This window comes from Schistocerca piceifrons, chromosome 3, assembly GCF_021461385.2.
Source record: "Schistocerca piceifrons isolate TAMUIC-IGC-003096 chromosome 3, iqSchPice1.1, whole genome shotgun sequence".
Classification (NCBI taxonomy): Eukaryota; Metazoa; Arthropoda; class Insecta; order Orthoptera; family Acrididae; genus Schistocerca; species Schistocerca piceifrons.
The window spans coordinates 187,422,500-187,444,888 of NC_060140.1; the positions used below are offsets into that span (position 1 = coordinate 187,422,500).

The 22,389-nt window shown below is 38.4% G+C and overlaps 1 protein-coding gene across 1 annotated transcript in view; it reads right to left on the reverse strand.

The window, feature by feature from the left end:
- The window catches only part of LOC124787834 (breast carcinoma-amplified sequence 3 homolog), a 117,020-nt gene that overhangs the window by 38,972 nt on the left and 55,659 nt on the right, over positions 1-22,389 (reverse strand). The window contains exons 7-9 of the mRNA XM_047254775.1: positions 20,062-20,370; positions 4,902-5,232; positions 1,035-1,329 (exon numbers count right to left, since the gene is read on the reverse strand). Of these exons, the coding sequence (XP_047110731.1) occupies positions 1,035-1,329; positions 4,902-5,232; positions 20,062-20,370 (935 nt within the window). The remainder of the gene's footprint in view (positions 1-1,034; positions 1,330-4,901; positions 5,233-20,061; positions 20,371-22,389) is intronic.

The following is a 22,389-nucleotide window of genomic DNA, read 5'->3' on the forward strand; positions in this document are numbered from 1 at the left end:
TTAGGAAGTAGGTAGAAGGTAGGGGTGCGGGGTGTCGGTGGGGTCAGGAGGTTGATGGAGTCAGGTGAAAGGTTTTGTAGGGGGCCTAAGGTTCTGAGGATTCCTTGAAGCTCCGCCTGGACATCAGGAATGGGATTACCTGTCCCATGCACCCTCCCACCACCACCTACTCCAGTCCTGTAACCTGGAAGGTGTACACAATCAAAGACAGAGCCACGTGTGAAAGCACCCACGTGATTTACCAACTGACCTGCCTACACTGTGAAGCTTTCTATGTGGGAATGACCAGCAACAAACTGTCCATTCACATGAATGGACACAGGCAGACAGTGTTTGTTGGTAATGAGGATCACCCTGTGGCTAAACATGCCTTGGTGCACGGCCAGCGCATCTTGGCACAGTGTTACACCGTCCGGGTTATCTGGATACTTCCCACTAACACCAACCTGTCAGAACTCCGGAGATGGGAACTTGCCCTTCAGTATATCCTTGCTTCTCGTTATCTGCCAGGCCTCAATCTCTGCTAATTTCAATTTTCCGCCGCTCATACCTCACCTGTCTTTCAACAACATCTTTGCCTCTGTACTTCCGCCTCGACTGACATCTCTGCGCAAACTCTTTGCCTTTACAAATGTCTGCTTGTGTCTGTGTATGTGCGGATGGATATGTGTGTGTGTGCGAGTGTATACCTATCCTTTTTTCCCCCTAAGGTAAGTCTTTCCACTCCCGGGATTGGAATGACTCCTTACCCTCTCCCTCAAAACCCACATCCTTTTGTCTTTCCCTCTCCTTCCCTCTTTCCTGATGAGGCAACAGTTTGTTGCGACAGCTTGAATTTCATGTGTATGTTTGTGTTTGTTTGTGTGTCTATCGACCTGCCAGCACTTTCGTTCGGTAAGTCACATCATCTGTGTTTTTAGATATATTTTTCCCACGTGGAATGTTTCCCTCTATTATAAACATATGCATTTGAATATATACACAATGCACAGTTATGAATTTTACATATGTATTTAAAAAGGAAGCATACTAACCCTGGTGTACCATTATATGTCTTGAAGGTGAACTGTGGACCCATCCAGAGACGACGATGGGGTCCAGCATGAGTTACAATTTCAACCTGTGACAACCAGCGTTCATCAGCATCTGTCTCATCGTCACTACTATGGTGAGGAGCTGGGCGTTCAGGAAGTGCCAGTAGTGGATTGTCAGATAGTAGTGGAGGAGACAGCTCAGCAGATAAAGTTGAGCGTAGGAGCACCCACTGAGCTTTTGCGTGGACGCTCAGTTCTATTGGTGTGTCATCACAAACCTTCTCTTTGGGAACTGCTGCAGAATGAAAAAGGCACATCAAATAAGCAACTCTGAATGTATATTACATGTTTTAGGTGTGATATCCTTTTACACTTTTTATTACATGCAACAAGAAGCTATCTGATTTAGAAACACAAATGTGGAACATTAAAAGAGAGGACAGTAAGCAAAATTCTGGAAGATATGATATCTACCAACTATGTATCCAATATTGGCTGTTATCATGAAATAGGGATGTGTAACAAAAGAGTATATGTTCCATTCTGATGTGTGTATGATTACAGTACAAAACAAAAGGCTGTATGATGGCACATAAGTGTAAGAAATGGAAAAATAATGTACTGAATGTCAATTGCAGAGTTATATTGCTATGAGTAAGACAACATAAAACAATGGATATTACCTCTTAACTCAAGAAAGATAAGAAGGAATGCTGGAGAAGTTAAACAGTAGTCATAATAATTAATACCAAGCAAAAGGTGAAAATAATAGTTAAATAAAGGGGTGGGGGGGTGGGGGGGGGGGGGAGGAAGGGAGGAAATAATGAGGATTCCTTTCCTGCAGATGGCGGGGCAGTAATGCAGACTCCCCAGTGAGATGCCTCTACTACACACTATTTCAAATAAGCTGACCAATCATCATTTATGGAGATGCATCAGTTAGCTCGGGGAATTTGTTTTTGTTAACACTGATTCATGTACTTGATGATTTTCCAGTCACAGACATAACAGAACAACATGCTAAGTTCTGCTTCACACAATGAAAAACACCAACTGACAACCTCCACAGTAACAACTGCCATGCCAATCATCAGGAGCGCAGCAGCCGACATTAGGCAGTGACAACTGCAGCCTCAGACATGGGCAACATTATGACCAATGTGATCATCACCCTCACAGTCCCCACCTGCTCAGCTGCCACCAGACTGGCCTACCACCCACAACTTTGTCAACGGTGCAAAAACTAAGATACCACCGACTGACACCAAGAACATGCACATTCAGCATACAGTATGATCTCACAGCAGTTTGGATCTGCTTGATGACAGACAATTCTATTGGCTCTCCTTCCTCCAACATACCACAAGCATGGAAGATTCTTGCCAAATTCACCAATTGCTTAGGGAGGGATGATATAGTTCTGAAAATTGATCCAGATGTGAAACATATGGAGGCATGAAACTTCCTGGCATATTTAAACTGTGTGCCAGACTGGGACTCAAACCTGAGGTCTTCACCTTCTGTGGGCAAGTGCTCTACTGACTGAGCTACCTAAACACGACTTACAATCTATCCTAACAGTTTTGTTTCCAGCAGAAACTCACCTTGTACCATACAAACTTCACAGAAGTTCTCCTGCAAAACTTTCAGGACCAGCACTCCCAGGACGAAAGGATATTGTATAGCTACAGCCTGAGAGGGAGGGGGGGGGGGGGGGGGCGAGGGGGCGGGGATGTTTTCATGTTTCCATAATGAACTTTTCACTCTACAGCTGAGTGTGAGGCAGTCCAGTTTCTTGTGGCATTGGCTTTTCTCACAAGACAGCACCAATGGCATCACCCTTAGTGCCCCGTGTGGGCTTGACCCATCATAATCATGTTCATGTTCATTCATTCATCGTGTTTCTTAGATCCTCTCAAGAAGTAGAACCTTCACAGATGTGGAATGAATCAAGATATGCTGCAACAAAAGTCAGGGAAACTGCAAAAAAAACTTAATCTGAGCACTGTAATTGAATAGATAAATAATCTACTCACCAAAGCGGTGGCAAGAGAACACACTTATAAAAAAAAAGGTTTTGCTTATGCAAGCTTTCAGGGCCAGAAGAGTTGAACAGAAAGGAAGGAGGGTGAAGGAAAATGACTGGAGATATTTAGGAAAAGGGGTAGAGTTCAGAAAAGTCACCCAGAACCCCATGTTCTGAACTGAAATAGTATTCCTGTTAGGAGGAATTTGTTTAATTGTGTCATTATTATCGCCAACTGCGATTACTGATATGACTTTACCATGAATACTTTTTTCCTTTCGCTCCAGGGTTGGGCTAAGATTATTGTAATTTTTACGTATTTTGCCGGAATACAGCAAAAATTCTTCGTTATGTCCAAAACTGAGATTAATTTCATGAGTATCACATTGGCAACATAAGAAAAAATGTAGTGAAGCAAAATCTATAACATTTATAAATTGGGGATTGATGATCATTACTATATAATGAAAGTAGAAATGGTAAATTAAACAATTATTATTTAACGAAAGGAGCTTTGTATACAGACATCTGACATCTCATGCATTAATCTCAAAGTTTTTGACATAACAAAGAATTTTTACTGTATTCCAGTCAAATATGTAAAAATTCCAATAATCTTAGCCTGACTCTGGAGCAAGAGAAAAAAGTATTCATAGTAAAGTCACATCAGTAATCGCAATTGGCGATAATGATGGCACAATTAAACAAATTCCTAACAAGAATACAATTTCAGTTCATTTTAACAAAGTGGAAGGAAATAAGAGTCTGACAGAGTAAGATGCTGTCAGAAAGGCTCGCGACTAAAGAACAGAAAAAAAAGACAAGGGCGCATTCTTATAAGAACAAAATACAGATGATAATGCTACACCGCTCTCATTACCCTAGGCATATATATACACTGACTTGCAGTGCAGTTCATTGACTTGACTCAGTGGTTAAATTATATCTTTAACTCTTGATATTTCGATAGGAAAGGAAAATAGTATGTTACAACGTCGGGGGCAGGGCACAATATTACAATGTATTACCATTTGTTCGTAGATTGTCTACCAAAACTGGTAATATTCTGAAGAAAAAGAAACAGTAAGTGATCTAATACACTATAGGCACAGTAAGCAAAAATCTGTTTAAATGCAAAGACAAGCAGTCCTCAATGAACTTAAATGGACTTATAGGATCTGCTGTAAAATTGTGGCTCATACTACATGGGAAAAACAAGTAGGTGTAGAACAGTTTGCATGAGACTGTAAGAACACCACAGAAGCTGAAAACTGCAGAAAACAGATGCTAGCTATGCACAGCATTGTCTGGAAATGCGACACAGTTATGTAGTAGATGTAGAAATACAGTAATATTGGCACAATGGTAGGAACTATAATTGTTTGAAATACTGGAGGTCAGGAAGTACTAAATACAAATGGATTATTTTGTATATTTAGTATTAACAATAATTTACTGCCTGATTGTGAATTCTTCACTGTTTGTGTTTGTACCGTTATGCTCAACAATGTCTTTGTCAGACAGCAGTCTAATAACTTGAAACATAGGTCACAAAAACAAATAATCCGTGAAACAAGTAGCAAATAAATATGAGGCAGCTCCACCATGACACTGTTCACTGCAAATATTAATTCCCTTAATAAAGACTTCCTTGTTTATGTGTAAATTGAACATTTGCACATATTTTGGGACATGGTATCGACAGTACACAACTTATAACTGCTTATTAAATTCAGCAGCTAACGCGACATGTAATACATTAATTTTAATAATAATGTTATCACTCTGTGAAATGTAGAAGCACACAAATTTAACAGTCAACATTAATGTACAATACACACCTGATGCATGTCTTGGTTCTAAACTGTACTCAACAAGGCTGCCATGACAGGCCATGACAAACAGGGAATCTACGGCTCGTTTGTTGGCCTTCCCAGGATTTTCACGAGCTCCAGTGGGAGAAGCAGCAAGCCATGCTCTCGGGGGTGCAAAGCAAGCTGCTACTCTGAGAGGTATCCCATCGTCAGAACTCGCCGAGTGGGTGCGGCGTACCAACGGATTCCGGCCATAACCTTGCTGTTGGTGTTGTTGGTGGTGCTGCGTCTGCTGTGGTCCAATTGGCAATGGAGAAGCAGGTGCAGATGATGGGTGGAGCCCTGATGGCTGCCGTACCTACAGTTTTCATATGTGATTCATTTTATTAATAATTATTTAAATATCAAGTTCATGGAATATTCCATTAGTTCTTGGAGGAATACAGACATATTACAAACCTGAATACACACTATTAATACAAATATCAAGTACCAGTCAAAAGATAACTGTGTTGCTTGATCCTCTAGCATTCTTACAGGATGATAACAACAACAACAACAACAACAACAATACTAATAATCCCCCCCTTCCAAATGGGTACTGCCTTGATGTTGTGGTGGAGCTTGAGTGCTCCAGTGAAGCTGAGAGCAGTGCCAGCTGTGCCACAAACTACTAGCAGGTTCAACCATTCTGGAGAGCTAAGAAGCAGGATTAAGTGTGCCATTCAGGGTAGTCATGCGGTCTGATGTGTCTTGTCTCGTTTTGCACGGCTCCCCCCATCGGTAGTTCGAGTCCTCCCTCGGGTGTGTCCAATGGCCTCAGCAGTTTGGTTCCATATGCCTTACCACAAATTTCAAATTTCCAGGATTAAGTGCACCCAGCCAAATTAACACAATGGAGCAACAAATTAGAAAGGAAGCTATAGAAGCTCAGTTGTTGACAAGGGTAAAAAGGGCAATGGTTGTTGCCAAGGATACTAGGCATCAATTAACAAATGGGTTACAGGAACTAAACAAAAAAACTAAGAAGTGGCAGAAACACACAATGCCAGAGATCCACAAAGTCATGAAATGCTACTATATCCCTGGAACCTCAAAAACATGGCTACTAAAAGTGAATGTATCAGCTCTGGAAGCTTGAATATTCAGACTTTTTTGAAGATAACAGTACTACGAGTAGCTTATCCAAGATAACTTATCATCAGAAATCAGGTGTTCATTGGTGTGGAACTTGAAGAAATTTGGAAAATTGATGAAACATGAGTAAACAACCTACTCTGGCACTACAGACATCTTAGAGTCAAAGAAAAATTAGAAAAACTGTGGGCCAAGTGGCATCTAATGCAGAAAGGAGGTAGCTCCAAACTTAGAATATAGTCTGCAGAAAACAACTGGCTCCGCATTAATGACGTCCTTGCAACAGTCGAAATAACAGAAATCAATGAAATTAACCAGCTTTTCTACAATACAGTAGTAACAGGCAATGAAAAGTCCAGAATGGAATAACAATGATACTGAAATAGCAGATTGCTGCTCACAGTATAGAGGAAGTGTTGAGTTGCAGACAAGCACAATGAAAAAGACTGTTAAAATGTAAAAGTTTTTGTACAAAGTCCTCCTTCTGCAGTAGAAAACACACACACATTCACAAAAGTGCAACTCTCTCTCACACAAACTCACTGTCTAAGGGCACTCAGAGCCCCAATGACAGGTCAAGTTCAAAAACCAGAGCAAGAAGCAGCAGTCCAGTTATGTAAAGATTTCTGGAAAAATGAAAAAGACTATAACAAAACTGTTGGGTGGATAAGGAACTTTGAAGTTAAATTTTTTTAAGAACAGACTGCAACAGCTGGAGGTAAATCCTGAAACTGTCACAAAAAGAATGAAGGAAGTCAAGAACTGGACATCTCCTGGCAAAGATCAACTGCACAGCTTCTGGATTAAATGCCTGACTGCTCTGCATATAAAATGGGCAAACTGTTTGATGCAACTTTGTAGACAGGAAGCATCAGTCAATGGCTCACAACTGGAAAAACACAGTTATACAGAAGGACCAAGCTAAGGGGAGACACCCAGAAATTACAGGCCAACAATAGGTTTGTACACTGTGTTCAAGTTGCCGACAGGCATCATAAGCTGATAGAATTCAGGATTTTCTGGAAGAATATGATGTCATACGAGCAGAATAAGAAGGTGACATGTAAGAAAGCAGGGGCACAAATGACCAGCTCCTGAATGATAAAAGGATTAAAAAGAATTGCAAAAGCTGGAAAACAAATCTACTCACAAACTGGATTTAAGTATGAGAAAGCTTTCGACTCACTGCCACACAGTTGACTCAAAGTGCCTGGAAACCACCGGGGACAGTAAAAACATCAGCAAATTCACAGGAGATGTGTTTGAGCCCTGGAAGACAGAAGTATTTGTCAGAAAAGAAAGTTACCAACTAGCTGACACCTTGAGAGGCGTTTCCCAGGGGGAGTCGTTCCCACTACTTTTCATCATCATCCTGATGCTACTGTCAACTATTTAAAATAAAACAAACCTGAGCCATCACAAAATGATAAATTCTCAGAAAATAACCCATCTGCTGCACATAAACAACCTAGAACTGTATGGAAAATCTTAAACTGAAATCAAGTCTCTTGACAGATACACTCCAAATATTCTACAATGAAATCACTTTGGAATTTGGCTCAGACAAGTATACTGCACCGCCACTAAAGAACGGCAAAGTCTCAGAAAGTCAACGCATTGAAATGTTAAAAAGACAAGCTATAAAGTGTCACAAAGCCTAACGACACCTAGTCCATTTGCAGTTAGACATCATTATGCATGGGCCTGTAAAAGGTGTGATCAGGAAAGGGTACACCCAGAGGGCCTGGAAAATTTTGAAAAGTAAATTGAATGGCAGCAATACCATCAAGGCAATCAATACCTCTAATCAGATACGCTGCAGGTATCATGAACTGAACACAAGTTAAGTTGGATAATCTGAGAAAAACAAAAATGCCCATGACAATTCACCATGCACTTCGCCTTCTAAATGTGATTGACAGTTTGTACTTGTACAGGTGGTAGAGGACTCTTGCAAGTGGAGCAGACAGTGGAAAAAGAGGAGCATACATTGGGAGAATATGTGAAAGAGAGCCAAGAATCAGCACTCGTTGAAGCCAACAACACAAAGCTTCTGAAAGTGCAGCAAACCAAGAATCAATATCAGGAAGCTACTATCCAATGCCAGGCAGTCAGTTTGTGGAATAAAACACTGTGTGGGCAATTTTTTGAGAAGATCGAAGGCAAAACAGATAAAGGAAAGACCTGGTCACGAATGAGCAATGGAACCATAACAAAGGATACTGAAGGACTGATTTTTGTTGCAAAGGAATAGGAAATCAGAACTATCATCATCAAAGCCAGAAGCGTGAAACCACCAGAAGACCCAAAGTGCAGATCCCGTAAAAAAACAGAGGGAACAAATGACCCTATCTTGACCTGCTGGAGGAAAAAAAAAAAAAAATCAGACTTATTACCATATGCCGGTAGCCAGGAACTGGCTGGACACCATTCTTGAAATTTTGCCACTGTAAAGAGTATTCAATTAAGTTTTGAAATTGCTGCAGAGTGATGTCAACTCCTTGCCATGAAATTTCAGCTGCCAACCATTCACCCATCTTCAGGTGAGCGTTTCTCTCTGTGCAGAACACTCATCGAAAGGTAGCTGAATGGTTGTCAGCCAGAATATCGTGGCAAAAATTCAAAGTCGTCCAGCTGCAATCCGGAAACTTCACGGAATACCCATCTGATTTTCGACATTTTTCTATAGCATCACATTTCAAAAGCTTTTATTCTCTTCTTTTCTGAATTGCTTATCATCCACATTTGATTTCCAAGTGAGGACAAACACCTTGAGAAAAGAGTTCCTAACACTTGTATTTATAATCAATGTTAACAAATTCCTCTTTGTCAGAAATGATTTGTTTGCTGTAGCCTGTCTGCATTTTATATCCACTATATTTTGGACATTATCAGTTATTTTTCCAACCAAACAGCAAAACTCATCAACTACTTTTAGTGTCTCATTTCCTAAACTAATCCCCACAGTCACCTGATTTAATTCAACTACATTCCATTACCCTGATTTTACTTTAGTTTACACTCATTTCAAATTTCTTTTCAAGACACTGTCCTTTCCACTCAAGTGCTCTTCCAAGTCATTTGCTGTCTCTGACAGAATAATGCTGTCACTGCCAAATCTCAAAGTTTTTATTTCTTCTTACTAAACTTTAATTGCTTTTCCAAATTACTTCATTTTCTTTACTGCTCGCTCAGTGCACAAACTGAATAATATTAGGGATAAGCTACAGTCCCATCTCTCTCTGTTCTTAACTGTTGTTTGCTTTTCATGTCCTTTATCTCTTACTTAGAACTGTACTATGGTTTTTGTACAAGCTGTATATAAACTTTTGCTCGTGTATTTTACCCCTGCTACCTTCAGAATTTCAAAGAATGTATATTCCAAGTAACATTGTCAACAGCATTCTCTAAATCTACAAATTTTATAAACCTAGGTTTGTCTTTTCAAACAATGGAGAATCCAGAATGGAATGTAACAATATCATGAAAAGCGATGCTGCTACTCATCATATGGCGGAGACGCTGAGTCGCAGATAGGCACAACAAAAAGCCTGTCACAAGCTTTGGGCCAGTATGGCCTTCGCCAAAAATAGATAACACACAAACACAAACACAAACACACACACACACACACACACGCACACACACACACACACACACACACACACCCAACTGCATTTTTATTTTTCATTCTATCCACTAAGATAAGTCGTAGGGTCATTATTGCTTCAAGAGTTCCTGCATTTCTCCAGAACCCAAACTGCTATTCCCTGTGTTTGGTTTCTATAAGTCTTCCACAACCATGACTTATTAAACTAATGGTTCAGTGGCTTAGAAACATGTCAGCATCTGCCTTCTTTGGAACTGGAATTATTACTCTCTTCTTGAAGTCTGAGGGTATTATTTTATCTAAGTCTACATGTGCTATAAATGTACATTTATCTTTCTTTAATTTATTTCTAAGGTAAGTCATAGTGTTAGTACTGTCTCAGGGTATTCCTATGTTTCTCCAGAAACCTTCCACCAGTTTTTCCGTTCTTCTGTGAACAGTTCATGTGAGTAGTTTGTAACCATGACTTACTAACTAGAAGTTCAGTAATAGTCATTCCCGTCAACAACTGCTTTTGGAATTTTTACATTCTTCCTGGTGTCTCATATATCTTACACACCATGTAGAATAGCTTGCATGAATCTCAGTTACTCTGATGGAATGTCATCTACTCCAGGAGCCCTGATTTGACTTAGGTCTTTCAGTATCTGCTCATTGTATCATATCACACATTTGATCCTCATCTACTTCCCCTTCTCTTTCTACAGTATTGTCTTCAATACTGTCTTGGAGCACAGATTGATTTTTTTGAAGCAGAACATCCACTACTTATGCTTCCCCTTCTTTATTTAGTACTGGCTTAGCTCAGATAGCTTACCAGGTGAGCTTTTGATATTCATACATTTCCTTCTCTTTTCTACGAAGGTCTCTTTAATCTTGATTTAGGAGGTACCTGTCTTTCTTCTAGTCACACATGATTCTATAATCTTGCATTTGACTCATATACATTTGAACTTTCTGCCAATCTAACTTTTTACATATCTGTATTCCCTTTTGCCTGTTTCATTAGCTGGCTTTCCGTATTTTCTCCTCTCATCAATTAAATTCAGTATCTCCTGTGTTATCTAAGATTTTTAGTATGCCTCATCATTTTGCCTATTTGATCATCTTCTGCCTTCACCATTTCATCTACAGTCTTTCTTTCTGCTGATTCGGTCAAATGTTGCAATATGCTCCCTCTGCAACTCTCAATAATCTCAGGCTCTTTCAATATAATCAGGTTCCATCTTCTTAATTTCCTATTTTTTTGTAATTTATCGCATTTTAATCTACAGTAAGTGACCAATAAATTGTGGTCCAAGTCCATATCTGCCCCTGCAAAAAATGTCTTGCAGTTTAAAATCTGGTTTTGAAAACTCTGATTTGCCATTATGTAATCAGTCTGAAACCTTCCAGTGTCCCCATGTCTCTTCTACGTATACAACCTTCTTACATGAGTCTTAATCCAGGTGTTGAAGATGATTAAATTATACTCCGTGCAAAATTCTCCCTCCTCACAATCCATATTCCCCTACTTTTCCTTCTCTTCCTTTTCCTACTATCTCTTCATCCTACGCTTATACTGTGCTGTTCATAGTAGCTTACCTGCAGTTTTGCCTTTTTTTTTAATTATTTATTTTTTTATTTTTTTTATTATTACTAGACCTACTCCTGCATTACCCCTTTATGATTTTGTATTTATGACCCTGGGCTAACACAACCAAAAGTCGTGTTCTTCCTGTCACTACATTTAACTAATTCCCTCTAGATCAAAATTTGGCCTATTTATTTCCCTTGGTAGATCCCCATGAACCATGGACCTTGCCGTTGGTGGAGAGGCTAGCGTGCCTCAGTGATACAGATGGCCGTGCCGAAGGTGCAACCACAATGGAGGGATATTTGTTGAGAGGTCAGATAAACGTATGGTTCACGAAGAGGGGCAGCAGCCTTTTCAGTAGTTGCAGGCGCAACAGTCTGGATGATTGACTGACCTGGCCTTGCAACATTAACCAAAACGGCCTTGCTGTGCTGGTACTGCGAACGGCTGAAAGCAAGGGGAAACTACGGCCGTAATTTTTCCCGAGGGCATTCAGCTTTACTGTATGGATAAATGATGATGGCGTCCTCTTGGGTAAAATAGTCACCCATTCGGATATCCGGGGGGGGGGGGGGGGGGGGGGGGGCTACTCAACAGGACGTCGTTATCAGGAAAAAGAAAACTGGCGTTCTACGGATCGGACCGTGGAATGTCAGATCCTTTAACCGGGCAGGTAGATTAGAAAATTAAAAAAGGGAAATGGATAGGTTAAAGTTACATATAGTGGGAATTAGTGAAGTTCAGTGGCAGGAGGAACAAGACTTTTGGTCAGGTGAATGCAGGGTTATAAACACAAAATCAAATAGGGGAAATGCAGGAGTAGGTTTAATAATGAATAAAAAAATATGAGTGCGGGTAAGCTACTACAAAAAGCATAGTGAACGCATTATTGTGGCCAAAATAGACACGAAGCCCACGCCTACTACAGTAGTACAAGTTTATATGCCAACTAGCTCTGCAGATGATGAAGAAATTGAAGAAATGTATGATGAGACAAAAGAAATTATTCAGGTAGTGAAGGGAGACGAAAATTTAATAGTCATGGGTGACTGGAATTCGAGAGTAGGAAAAGGGAGAGAAGGAAACATAGTAGGTGAATATGGATTGGGGCTAAGAAATGGAAGAGGAAGCCGCCTTGTAGAGTTTTGCACACAGCATAACTTAATCATAGCTAACACTTAGTTCAAGAATCATGAAAGAAGGTTGTATACATGGAAGAATCCTAGAGATACTAGAAGGTACCAGATAGATTATATAATGGTAAGACAGAGATTTAGGAACCAGGTTTTAAATTGTAAGACATTTCCAGGAGCAGATGTGGACTCTGACCACAATCTATTGGTTATGAACTGTAGACTGAAACTGAAGAAACTGCAAAAAGGTGGGAATTTAAGGAGATAGGATCTGGATAAACTGAAAGAACCAGAGGTTGTACAGAGTTTCAGGGAGAGCATAAGGGAACAATTGACAGGAATGGGGGAAAGAAGTACAGTAGAAGAAGAATGGGTAACTCTGAGGGATTAAGTAGTGAAGGCAGCAGAGGATCAAGTGGGTAAAAAGACGAGGGCTAGTAGAACTCCTTGGGTGACAGAAGAAATATTGAACTTAATTGATGAAAGGAGAAAATATAAAAATGCAGAGAATTAAGCAGGCAAAAAGGAATACAGACGTCTCAAAAATGAGATTGACAAGAAGTGCAAAATGGCTAAGCAGGGATGGCTAAAGGACAAATGTAAGGATGTAGAGAATTATCTCACTAGGGGTAAGATAGATACTGCCCACAGGAAAATTAAAGAGACCTTTGGAGAAAAGAGAACCACTTGTATGAATATCAAGAGCTCAGATGGAAACCCAGTTCTAAACAAAGAAGGGAAAGCAGAAAGGTGGAAGGAGTATATAGAGGGTCTATACAAGGCCGATGTACTTGAGGGCAATGTTATAGAAGTGGAAAAGGATGTAGATGAAGATGAAATGGGAGATATGATACTGTGTGAAGAGTTTGATGGAGCACTGAAAGACCTGAGTCGAAACAAGGCCCCGGCAGTAGACAACATTAGATTAGAACTACCGACAGCCTTGGGAGAGCCAGTCCTGACAAAACTCTACCATCTGGTGAGCAAAATGTATGAGACAGGCAAAATACTCTCAGACTTCAAGAAGAATATAATAATTCCAATCCCAAAGAAAGCAGGCGTTGACAGATGTGAAAATTACCGAACTATCAGTTTAATAAGTCACGGCTGCAAAATACTAATGCGAATTCTTTACAGACAATTGGAAAAACTTGTTGAAGCCCACCTCATGGAAGATCAATTTGGATTCCGTAGAAATATGGGAACAGAATATAATAATTCCAATCCCAAAGAAAGCAGGCGTTGACAGATGTGAAAATTACCGAACTATCAGTTTAATAAGTCACGGCTGCAAAATACTAATGCGAATTCTTTACAGACAATTGGAAAAACTTGTTGAAGCCCACCTCATGGAAGATCAATTTGGATTCCGTAGAAATATGGGAACACGTGAGGCAATACTGACCCTACGACTTATTTTAGAAGCTAGATTAAGAAAAGGCAAAACTACATTTCTAGCATTTGTAGACTTAGAGAAAGCTTTTGACAATATTGACTGGAATACTCTCTTTCAAATTCTAAAGGTGGCAGGGATAAAATACAGGGAGCAAAAGGCTATTTACAATTTGTACAGAAACCATATGGCAGTTATAAGAGTTGAGGGGCATGAAAGGGAAGCAGTGGTTGGGAAGGGAGTGAGACAGGGTTGTAGCCTCTCCCTGATGTTATTCAATCTGTATATTGAGCAAGCACTAAAGGAAACAAAAGAAAAATTTGGAGTAGGTATTAAAATCCATGGAGAAGAAATAAAAAATTTGAGGTTTGCCGACGACATTGTAATTCTATCAGAGACAGCAAAGGACTTGGAAGAGCAGTTGAACGGAATGGACAATGTCTTGAAAGGAGGATATAAGATGAACATCAACAAAAGCAAAACGAGGATAATGGAATGTAGTCGAATTAAGTCGGGTGATGCTGAGGGAATTAGATTAGGAAATGAGACACTTGAAGTGATAAAGGAGTTTTGCTATTTGGGGAGCAAAATAACATGATGGTTGAAGTAGAGAGGATATAAAATGTAGACTGGCAATGGCAAGGAAAGTGTTTCTGAAGAAGAGAAATTTGTTAACATCGAGTATTGATTTAAGTGTCAGGAAGTCGTTTCTGAAAGTATTTGTATGGAGTGTAGCCATGTATGGAAGTGAAACATGGACGATAAATAGTTTGGACAAGAAGAGAACAGAAGCTTTCGAAATGTGGTGCTACAGAAGAATGCTGAAGATTAGATGGGTAGATCACATAGCTAATGATGAAGTATTGAATAGAATTGGAGAGAAGAGGAGTATGTGGCACAACTTGACAAAAAGAAGGGACCGGTTAGTAGGACATGTTCTGAGGCATCAAGGGATCACAAATTTAGCATTGGAGGGCAGCGTGCAGGGTAAAAATCGTAGAGGGAGACCAAGAGATGAATACACTTCGCAGATTCAGAAGGATGTGGGTTGCAGTAAGTACTGGGAGATGAAGAAGCTTGCACAGGATAGGGTAACATGGAGAGCTGCATCAAACCAGTCTCAGGACTGAAGACAACAACAACAACAACAACAACAACAACAACAACAACTTCCTAACTTCCCTATACAATTAAGGACGCTAACATTCCACACTCATTCCACACTCCAACTGGAAGAATGGCAGTTTTGGTTTTCTGATGATGATATCCTCGTGACTAGTCCCTGCCTGGAGATCCAATGGGGGATTATTTTATCACTGGAATATTTTGCCCAAGAGGATGCCATCATCATTTAACCATACCGAAGAGCTGCATATCCTTGGAAAAAATAACAACTGTAGTTTTCCCTTATTTGCAGCCATTTGTAGTACCAACACATCAAAGCCATGTTGGCTAATGTTACTAGGCTGGATAATTCAGTCATCCAGACTGTTGCCCCTGCAACTACTGAAAAGGCTGCTGCCCCTCTTCAGGAACCATGTGTTTGTGTGGCCCCCTTACAGATACCCCTCCACTGTGAGTGCACCTTTGGTACAATACCTGTAACATTAAGGCACTCAAGTCACCCCCACCTCAGCAAGGTCCAAAGGTCTATGGTTCATGGGGGAGGGGGTGAAGCTGTTCAGTACTACAGGTAAAAGACTACATTGATTTTCATGCATCATAAATCCAAATTCAATAAAGAGCAAATCAATATGAGGAAAGATTAGTATTTCTGATGTATAGGATAAGACACTATTGTAAGATATCTGTACTGTAATAATATTTTTCCATGCTTTTAGATAAATAAGCTAACTGATTGACATCTGTAAATGGTGCTTCATACTTTAATTGTGGCACTGCTATATGAAAGCCCACTTAAAATCTCTTAATGACAATGTAACATTTATATTTTTAAATAATATTTCTTTTATTTAATTTTATCCATTGCTGCCATTGTTTCTTCCATTACTGTATTACTTTTATAAAATAAAAGAGCAACTGCCTTCAGTCACAAACTGTGATTGTATTTAAATGCACGATACATTCTGAACCATGGACTCACCTTTAGGTTCTTTGACAGTCCACATCAATTTTTTTCCAAATTTAGGTTAACTCTGATCCTTCTAACACTACATTGTTATATTACAAAAGGGCACATTGCAAATTTAAGTTTACACAACCTAATACAAATAGAAAAATAACTTACTGTTTCCAAAAGCAGGTACATGGTTTTTAAGTACAATATGAGTAGACATGTTTATGTACATACATGTACACTTTCTACTCTGCAGCACATTTATAAGCACAAATCAACAAATTTCAGATGTAAAGATCCTACATTTCTACAGATACACAGGTGTTGTTATTTCAAAGAAAGTACAAAACTGTTATATTATTAATTACACATGGATGTCATTTATAAAACAAATATTTGTGAATATGTTAAATGTGACTGTACAATGTGCTACCCAAAATATCTGAGAATTTCACTGAAAAAAAAAAATCAGAAAACAATACTTACATCCTAATGTCCTCCATCACCTTCAAAGTCCACCTCAGGCATTGTTCCCATTTTTGGAAGCACTCCTGGAAGTCCGCAGGGCAAAGCGTGTTCAACACCCATTGCAATTCCACTTGGATGTCTTCAACTGAGTCAAAACGTTGCCCTTTCAGTGTGATTTTCATCTTTGGGAACAGGTAGAAGTTGGATGGGACTAGGTCTTGTGAATAGGGATGGTGGGGGACCATTGCCAGGTTGTTTTTGGTCAAGAATTCCTTCACAATGAGTGAACTGTGTATTGTCATGGTGCACATAATGCTCTTTCTTTTTCCACACCTTTGGCCATTTGTACTGAACATTTTCCCTCAGTCGCCTCAAAACCTTGCAGTAGAACTGCCCATTGACGGTCTAACCATGTGGAACAAACTCCTTATGCACTATTTCCCAAATGCAAAAGAAGAAGAAGAAGAAGATGACAACGATAATGATGATGAAGAAGATGATGATCAGCATTGTTTTTTATGTTGCTGCAAACTTGTCAAACTTCTTTTAGCAGAAGATGGTGTTTTCTACTGTGATGATCACCGTTTTGTTTCAGGGTCATACCAATAGATCCTAGATTCATCACCTGTTATGACTCTGGATAATGAATCTCCGGAACTCTTTGTTGCAGCTCAGTGCACGTCTGAATCGTGAGGTTTTGTTGGTCGGTGCTGAAAAAGTAAGGGACAAACTTCTCTGTAATTCGTCTCTTGTTCAGTTCATCAACTAGAATTTGTTGATATGCAATGTACGGCAGCCCAAGTCTGTTACAAACATCTTGAATTGTCTGCTTTTGGTCTTCATGAATCAAATAACACACTTTAGTGATTGTTTCCAGTGTTGCGCATGTTGATGGTTGACCAGAATGTTTTTCATCTTCCATAGATTCTTGGCCTTGCTTCCAATGGTTTTCAGCTGCAGTTTTATTCAAGTTGAAACAGAATTTGATGCAAATCCACTGCTCCTTCACATTATGCATTTCACAACTCACAGAAGCACTTGAACACATCCTGACATGCACTACTAAACTCATAATTGCATAAGCCAAAGACAGTGCAACTTTGTGCCACAGTGCTAAGGCATGTACCTCAAGACATCTAGCTTCAGAATGTTGCACTGCTTTTGGTTTGATCGGTACAATGAAATTCTCGGATATTTCTGGTACCACCCAGCATATTATCAAATTGCATTATTAAATATTTGTTCCTTCAAGGCAAATAAACTTTTAAAATTACTGAAAAGACTATAGCTTCTAAGTTCCATTTGTTCATTCAACATGTTTTCAGAAATTCTCTCTTTTTATAGAATTATTTCAAGTTGTTCTAGAAGATCAAGATTTTCACCATGGTTTCCAGTTTTGACACATCCACAATAGCTAACAACATGTACCTTAACAGACACAGACTCCACAACAGCCTAACTATCCTCCCCACAGAAAACCAAGGTAAAAACCTTGATCTGCTAGAACAATTAGGAAATGTGTTAAATGAAAAATTTTCTGAAAACATGTTGAATGAACAAACAGAATTTGGCAGCCACAGTTTTGTTGGTAATTTTAAAAGTTTAATTTCCTAAAGAAACACATATTTAATAGTGCAACCATTTGATAACACACAATCACATTTGAAATATTCACAAATATTTGTTTTATAAATGAAATCTATGTATATTTAATAATATAAAAGCTTTGTATCTACTTTGAAATAATAACAACTCTGTACCTACAAAAATGTAGCATTTTTGCATTTGACATTAATTGACTTGTGTTTACAAATCTGCTATAGAATGGACGGCATATACATGTACATAATCGCATCTGATATTACTGCACTTCAAAACCATCTATCCACTCCTTGAAACAGTAAGTAATTTTTTTTATTTATCTTAGTTTTGTAATTCACAATGTACCACTTTGTAATACACCAATGTATTCCTACCATGACCAGACATAACCAAAATTTGAAAAAAGTTGATGTAGACTGTCAAAACACCTGAAAATGACCTCCCTGGGCTCAAAATGCATTGTACATTGAAATAAAATCATGATTTGTGATTGAAGGTGATTGTTCTTTATTTTACAATGATATTCATTTATATTTTTGTTGAACAATGTTAACTGTTACGTCACAAAATCAGTTATTAGTCTATTACCAAAAAACTAAATGAGATACTGCCAAATTGAAGATACCAATTTATTTAGCAGGAAAGTGTGAATTCAATTATACTTACATAGATTCATTGTACTTTTTAATTTCTAAAAATGAAAAATATAATATGTATTATAGTTTGACAGTTGTGATCAGTTAAGAATGAAGGGGTAACCTTAAAGTATTTAAATGTCCCTAAGTGGCAGTTTTAGAAATTTCACTTCCACACGGCCAATAATTCTGTCTACTTAAAATCGATCAGTTTGGTCAATTCAGTATTCCTACAATACAAAAAGATAATACTTTACATGGTTCAGCAAAGTATACCAATGTAGATCAGCGTTAGGGGTATAACACTTTTTCATTAAGCGGTGAATGATTTAGAATAAAATGAGGTATTCCTAATGAACACAGTGAATTCTTTCTATTTCATTTATTTGGTAAAGTCAATGCTTGCAATTACATCCAAAAAGTAGTATAGCAAAGATATATTAACACAGGATCTGTTTTATCATTAATAAGCCTAAATTTATAGCCTTATAGTGACCCTGAATTCTGAATTCATTCATTGACATCACAATGCACTGTACTGGATTCTCAGAAAATATGATTTGGGCTTTGGTACAGATCTAGCTGTTATGAAAATCTAATTCAAAACATAGTGTCTGTTTTAGGATAACATACATAAAATAGTTAAAAATGTGTTCAAATGAAAGGTTTTCAGGTTTTGTTACCTTATTTCTATACATGCACATTTCTGCAAATTTTTAATACAAAAGCACTTTTTAAAAATTATTTTCCTTAAGCACAGGTTTCATATTTAATTAATCACCAAGCATCTCAGCAGTAGACTAAATAAAAGTATGAAGGTATGCCTAGCAGGAAGAATTTGGAATAAACAAGAAATTATTGTTTTATTTCCATGTACACTCTCATTACTTTGTAGTATTCACTTGAGCATCAGATAAACTAGTAAACACTGCAGAGTGATGGAGAGAAGTAAATACAAACAATTGGCTACAGTGTTTCAGAAAATAGGTGGCTTCAGTATCTCATCACTAGGCAATACTAACAAGAATGCATCACAAATATGAAAAACATTTAATTATGTTTCAGGGAAATAAACTCAACAATACTGGATATAAGTAAATACGAAAACCTGCAACTGGTTAACAACTTGTACGTACAAGAGACTGTTCTGCACGAACCAATGATATAAAATGTTATATAAATGTTTCTTCATAAGATTAACAGTAACTTGTCCTGACAATATACAGATGAGGAAAGCAAACTTTTTCTTTTAGAATAAAGGCAAGCTTAGTAATTACTTTATACAATGAAAGTCCAATTTTTAACTGTAATAAAAAAATGGTGGCAGCTGAAATCTGAGTATGCAAGACATAATGCTTAATGAAGAAAAGTATATGCTTAATTTATAAGAATCACTGCCCCACCTCATAATTTAACAGTATAAAGATTGAAATAACATTAACAAGAAATTCTTTTAGCAAGATCACTTCAAAATCAATGAACATCACATCACTTCTCTATTGTTAATTCAGTTACAAATAAATGTAAAATAAAAGAATTGCTGAATGGCTACTAACCTGTGCCAAAGGTTGCACTGTAGTAGGATGAGGATACGGAGGCAATCGAGGATTTCTATATGGCACACTAGGCGGTGGAGGCGAGGCAACGGCTTCAGGCACAGGGCTGTTACGCCCTGTCGCTGTCGCATCACCTGTCAATCCTGCACTGCGGTGGAAACGTGACAGTCTATTAACGACATGGGGAGTAGCATGTGTGCGTGTTCCAACAGGTCCACCATAGGGTGTGATGGGAAAAACGTGAGTTGTGCCACGATGTGTGCTAACTGCCACCCATCGGCTGTCAGTTGCAAAAGCTATGTCTTGTACCTGTGTAATGGAAGCAACACATCCATTGGCTCCAACATTATTCCACATATTAATAATAAATCTATAGTACAGTACTTCCTTGTCTTTTATACTTTTTCATGTATAGATTATGCTCACTCCAATATATTTAATTAAATACTGTATCAGCATGAACACCCAGTACAGTTATCATACAAGAAAATGTCAAAATTAAATGTAGGCAAATTTGCATAATGTGATTCACGTAATGATAAACACAGAAACTAATAGTAAGAGAATAGGAACTGTGGGAAGGCAATGGAGGAAGTATTTGGTGTCATTAACATACCAAGGTAGAATACAAAAAAAATAATACTAAGGACTGATTCATAAGGGTGGAAAGCTTTTCAATGGAAACTCAATTACCAGCTGCAGTCAGACATTCAACTTGTATCTTTGTCAAAGCTTATGGAATGTGTGCGTGCGTGCGTGTAAACGTGCGCGTGCAGATGCAGGTGCAGCAAATAATGCTGGGATTATTTGCCTGAATCTGAGAGGAAATATCGGTTTTGGTATACTTTTCTTTCCACTGGAACTAAATACATCCATTTCAACATATTGATTTCCTTGAACTTTTCTTCTTCTTCTTCTTCTTCTTCTTCTTCAAGAAACAGAGCGCATTAATAGCACAAAGTAACAAGATCTCACAAGCATTCACGATGTCTGATGGTAGCGAACAATTCTGCTTCATGGTCTCCTCCACCACATTTATAGCAACTTGCACAACCATTACAAATGCATGGAGTACGCCCCATAAGTTGACACCAAACAAGGCAATAGTATTTGGAACATATGACCACTCCTTAATCTGGAGGAATCCATCTTGATACATTCCAACAAAACTGGTGAATCAAAAGCTACACTAAATATTGTTTTTTTTTTTCTTTTTTTCCCAATATCACTATTTTTCTTTTTCATGATATTCCTCATTTCTGTTACACCCTCTGCACATGACTGGTTTTGAAGCTCACTTACATGAACTGAAATAACATCACAGCATACACAGGGATTATAAAAGGGAAGTGAAACTGAAGACAAAATAGTAGAAAGGGAAGGGCAAGTAGATGGAGGTGACATGGGAAATACAATACTGCAAGCAGCAATTGAGAGAGCACTGAAAGACCTAAGTCGAAACACATATGAAACAGATGAAATGCACTCACTCATACTTCAAGAAGACTGTAACAATTCCAATTAAGCAGATCTTAAAGGGTGTGATTATTACTGAACTATCAGTGTATCACTGTAAAATGCTGACACAAATTATTTAGAGAAGAATGACAAAACTGGTACACGCAGCAACAAGGGAGGCAATACTGATCCAAAATCTTACCTTACGTGATGGTTAAAGAAAGGTAAACTTGCATTTGTAGCAACTGTGGATTTTGAGGAAGCTATTAGTAATGTTAACTGGATTAAACTCTCCGAAATTCTGAAGGTAACAGGGATAAAATACAGGAGATAAAAGGTTGTTTGCAACTTGCCAGACTGCAGTTATAAGAGCTGGAGCACACGAAAGGGAAATAGTGGTTGAGAAAGGAGTGAGACATGAGACAAGGTTGTAACCTATTCAATCTGTACACTGAGCAAGCAATAAAGGAAACCAAAGAGAAAATTGGGAAGCAAATTAAAGTTCAGGGAGAAGAAATAAAAATTTTCAGCTTTGTCGATGATATTGTAATTCTGTCAGAGTCAACAAAGCAGCGAACAATATGAATAGTCTCTTGAACAGAAATTATAGGATGAACATCACCAAAAGTTAAAACAAGGTCAATAAGCAATTCAGACAAGAAGAGAATAGAAGCTTTTGAAATGTGATGATACAGAGGAATGGTGAAGATTAGTCGGACAGATAGAGAAACTAATGACAAGATACTGAACTAAATTGGGGCAAAAAGAAATTTAAGGCACAGTTTGACTGAAAGAAGATATTGGTTAATAGGACACATACTGAGGCATTAAGGAATTGTCAATATCGTAATGGAGGGGGAGGGATAAAAA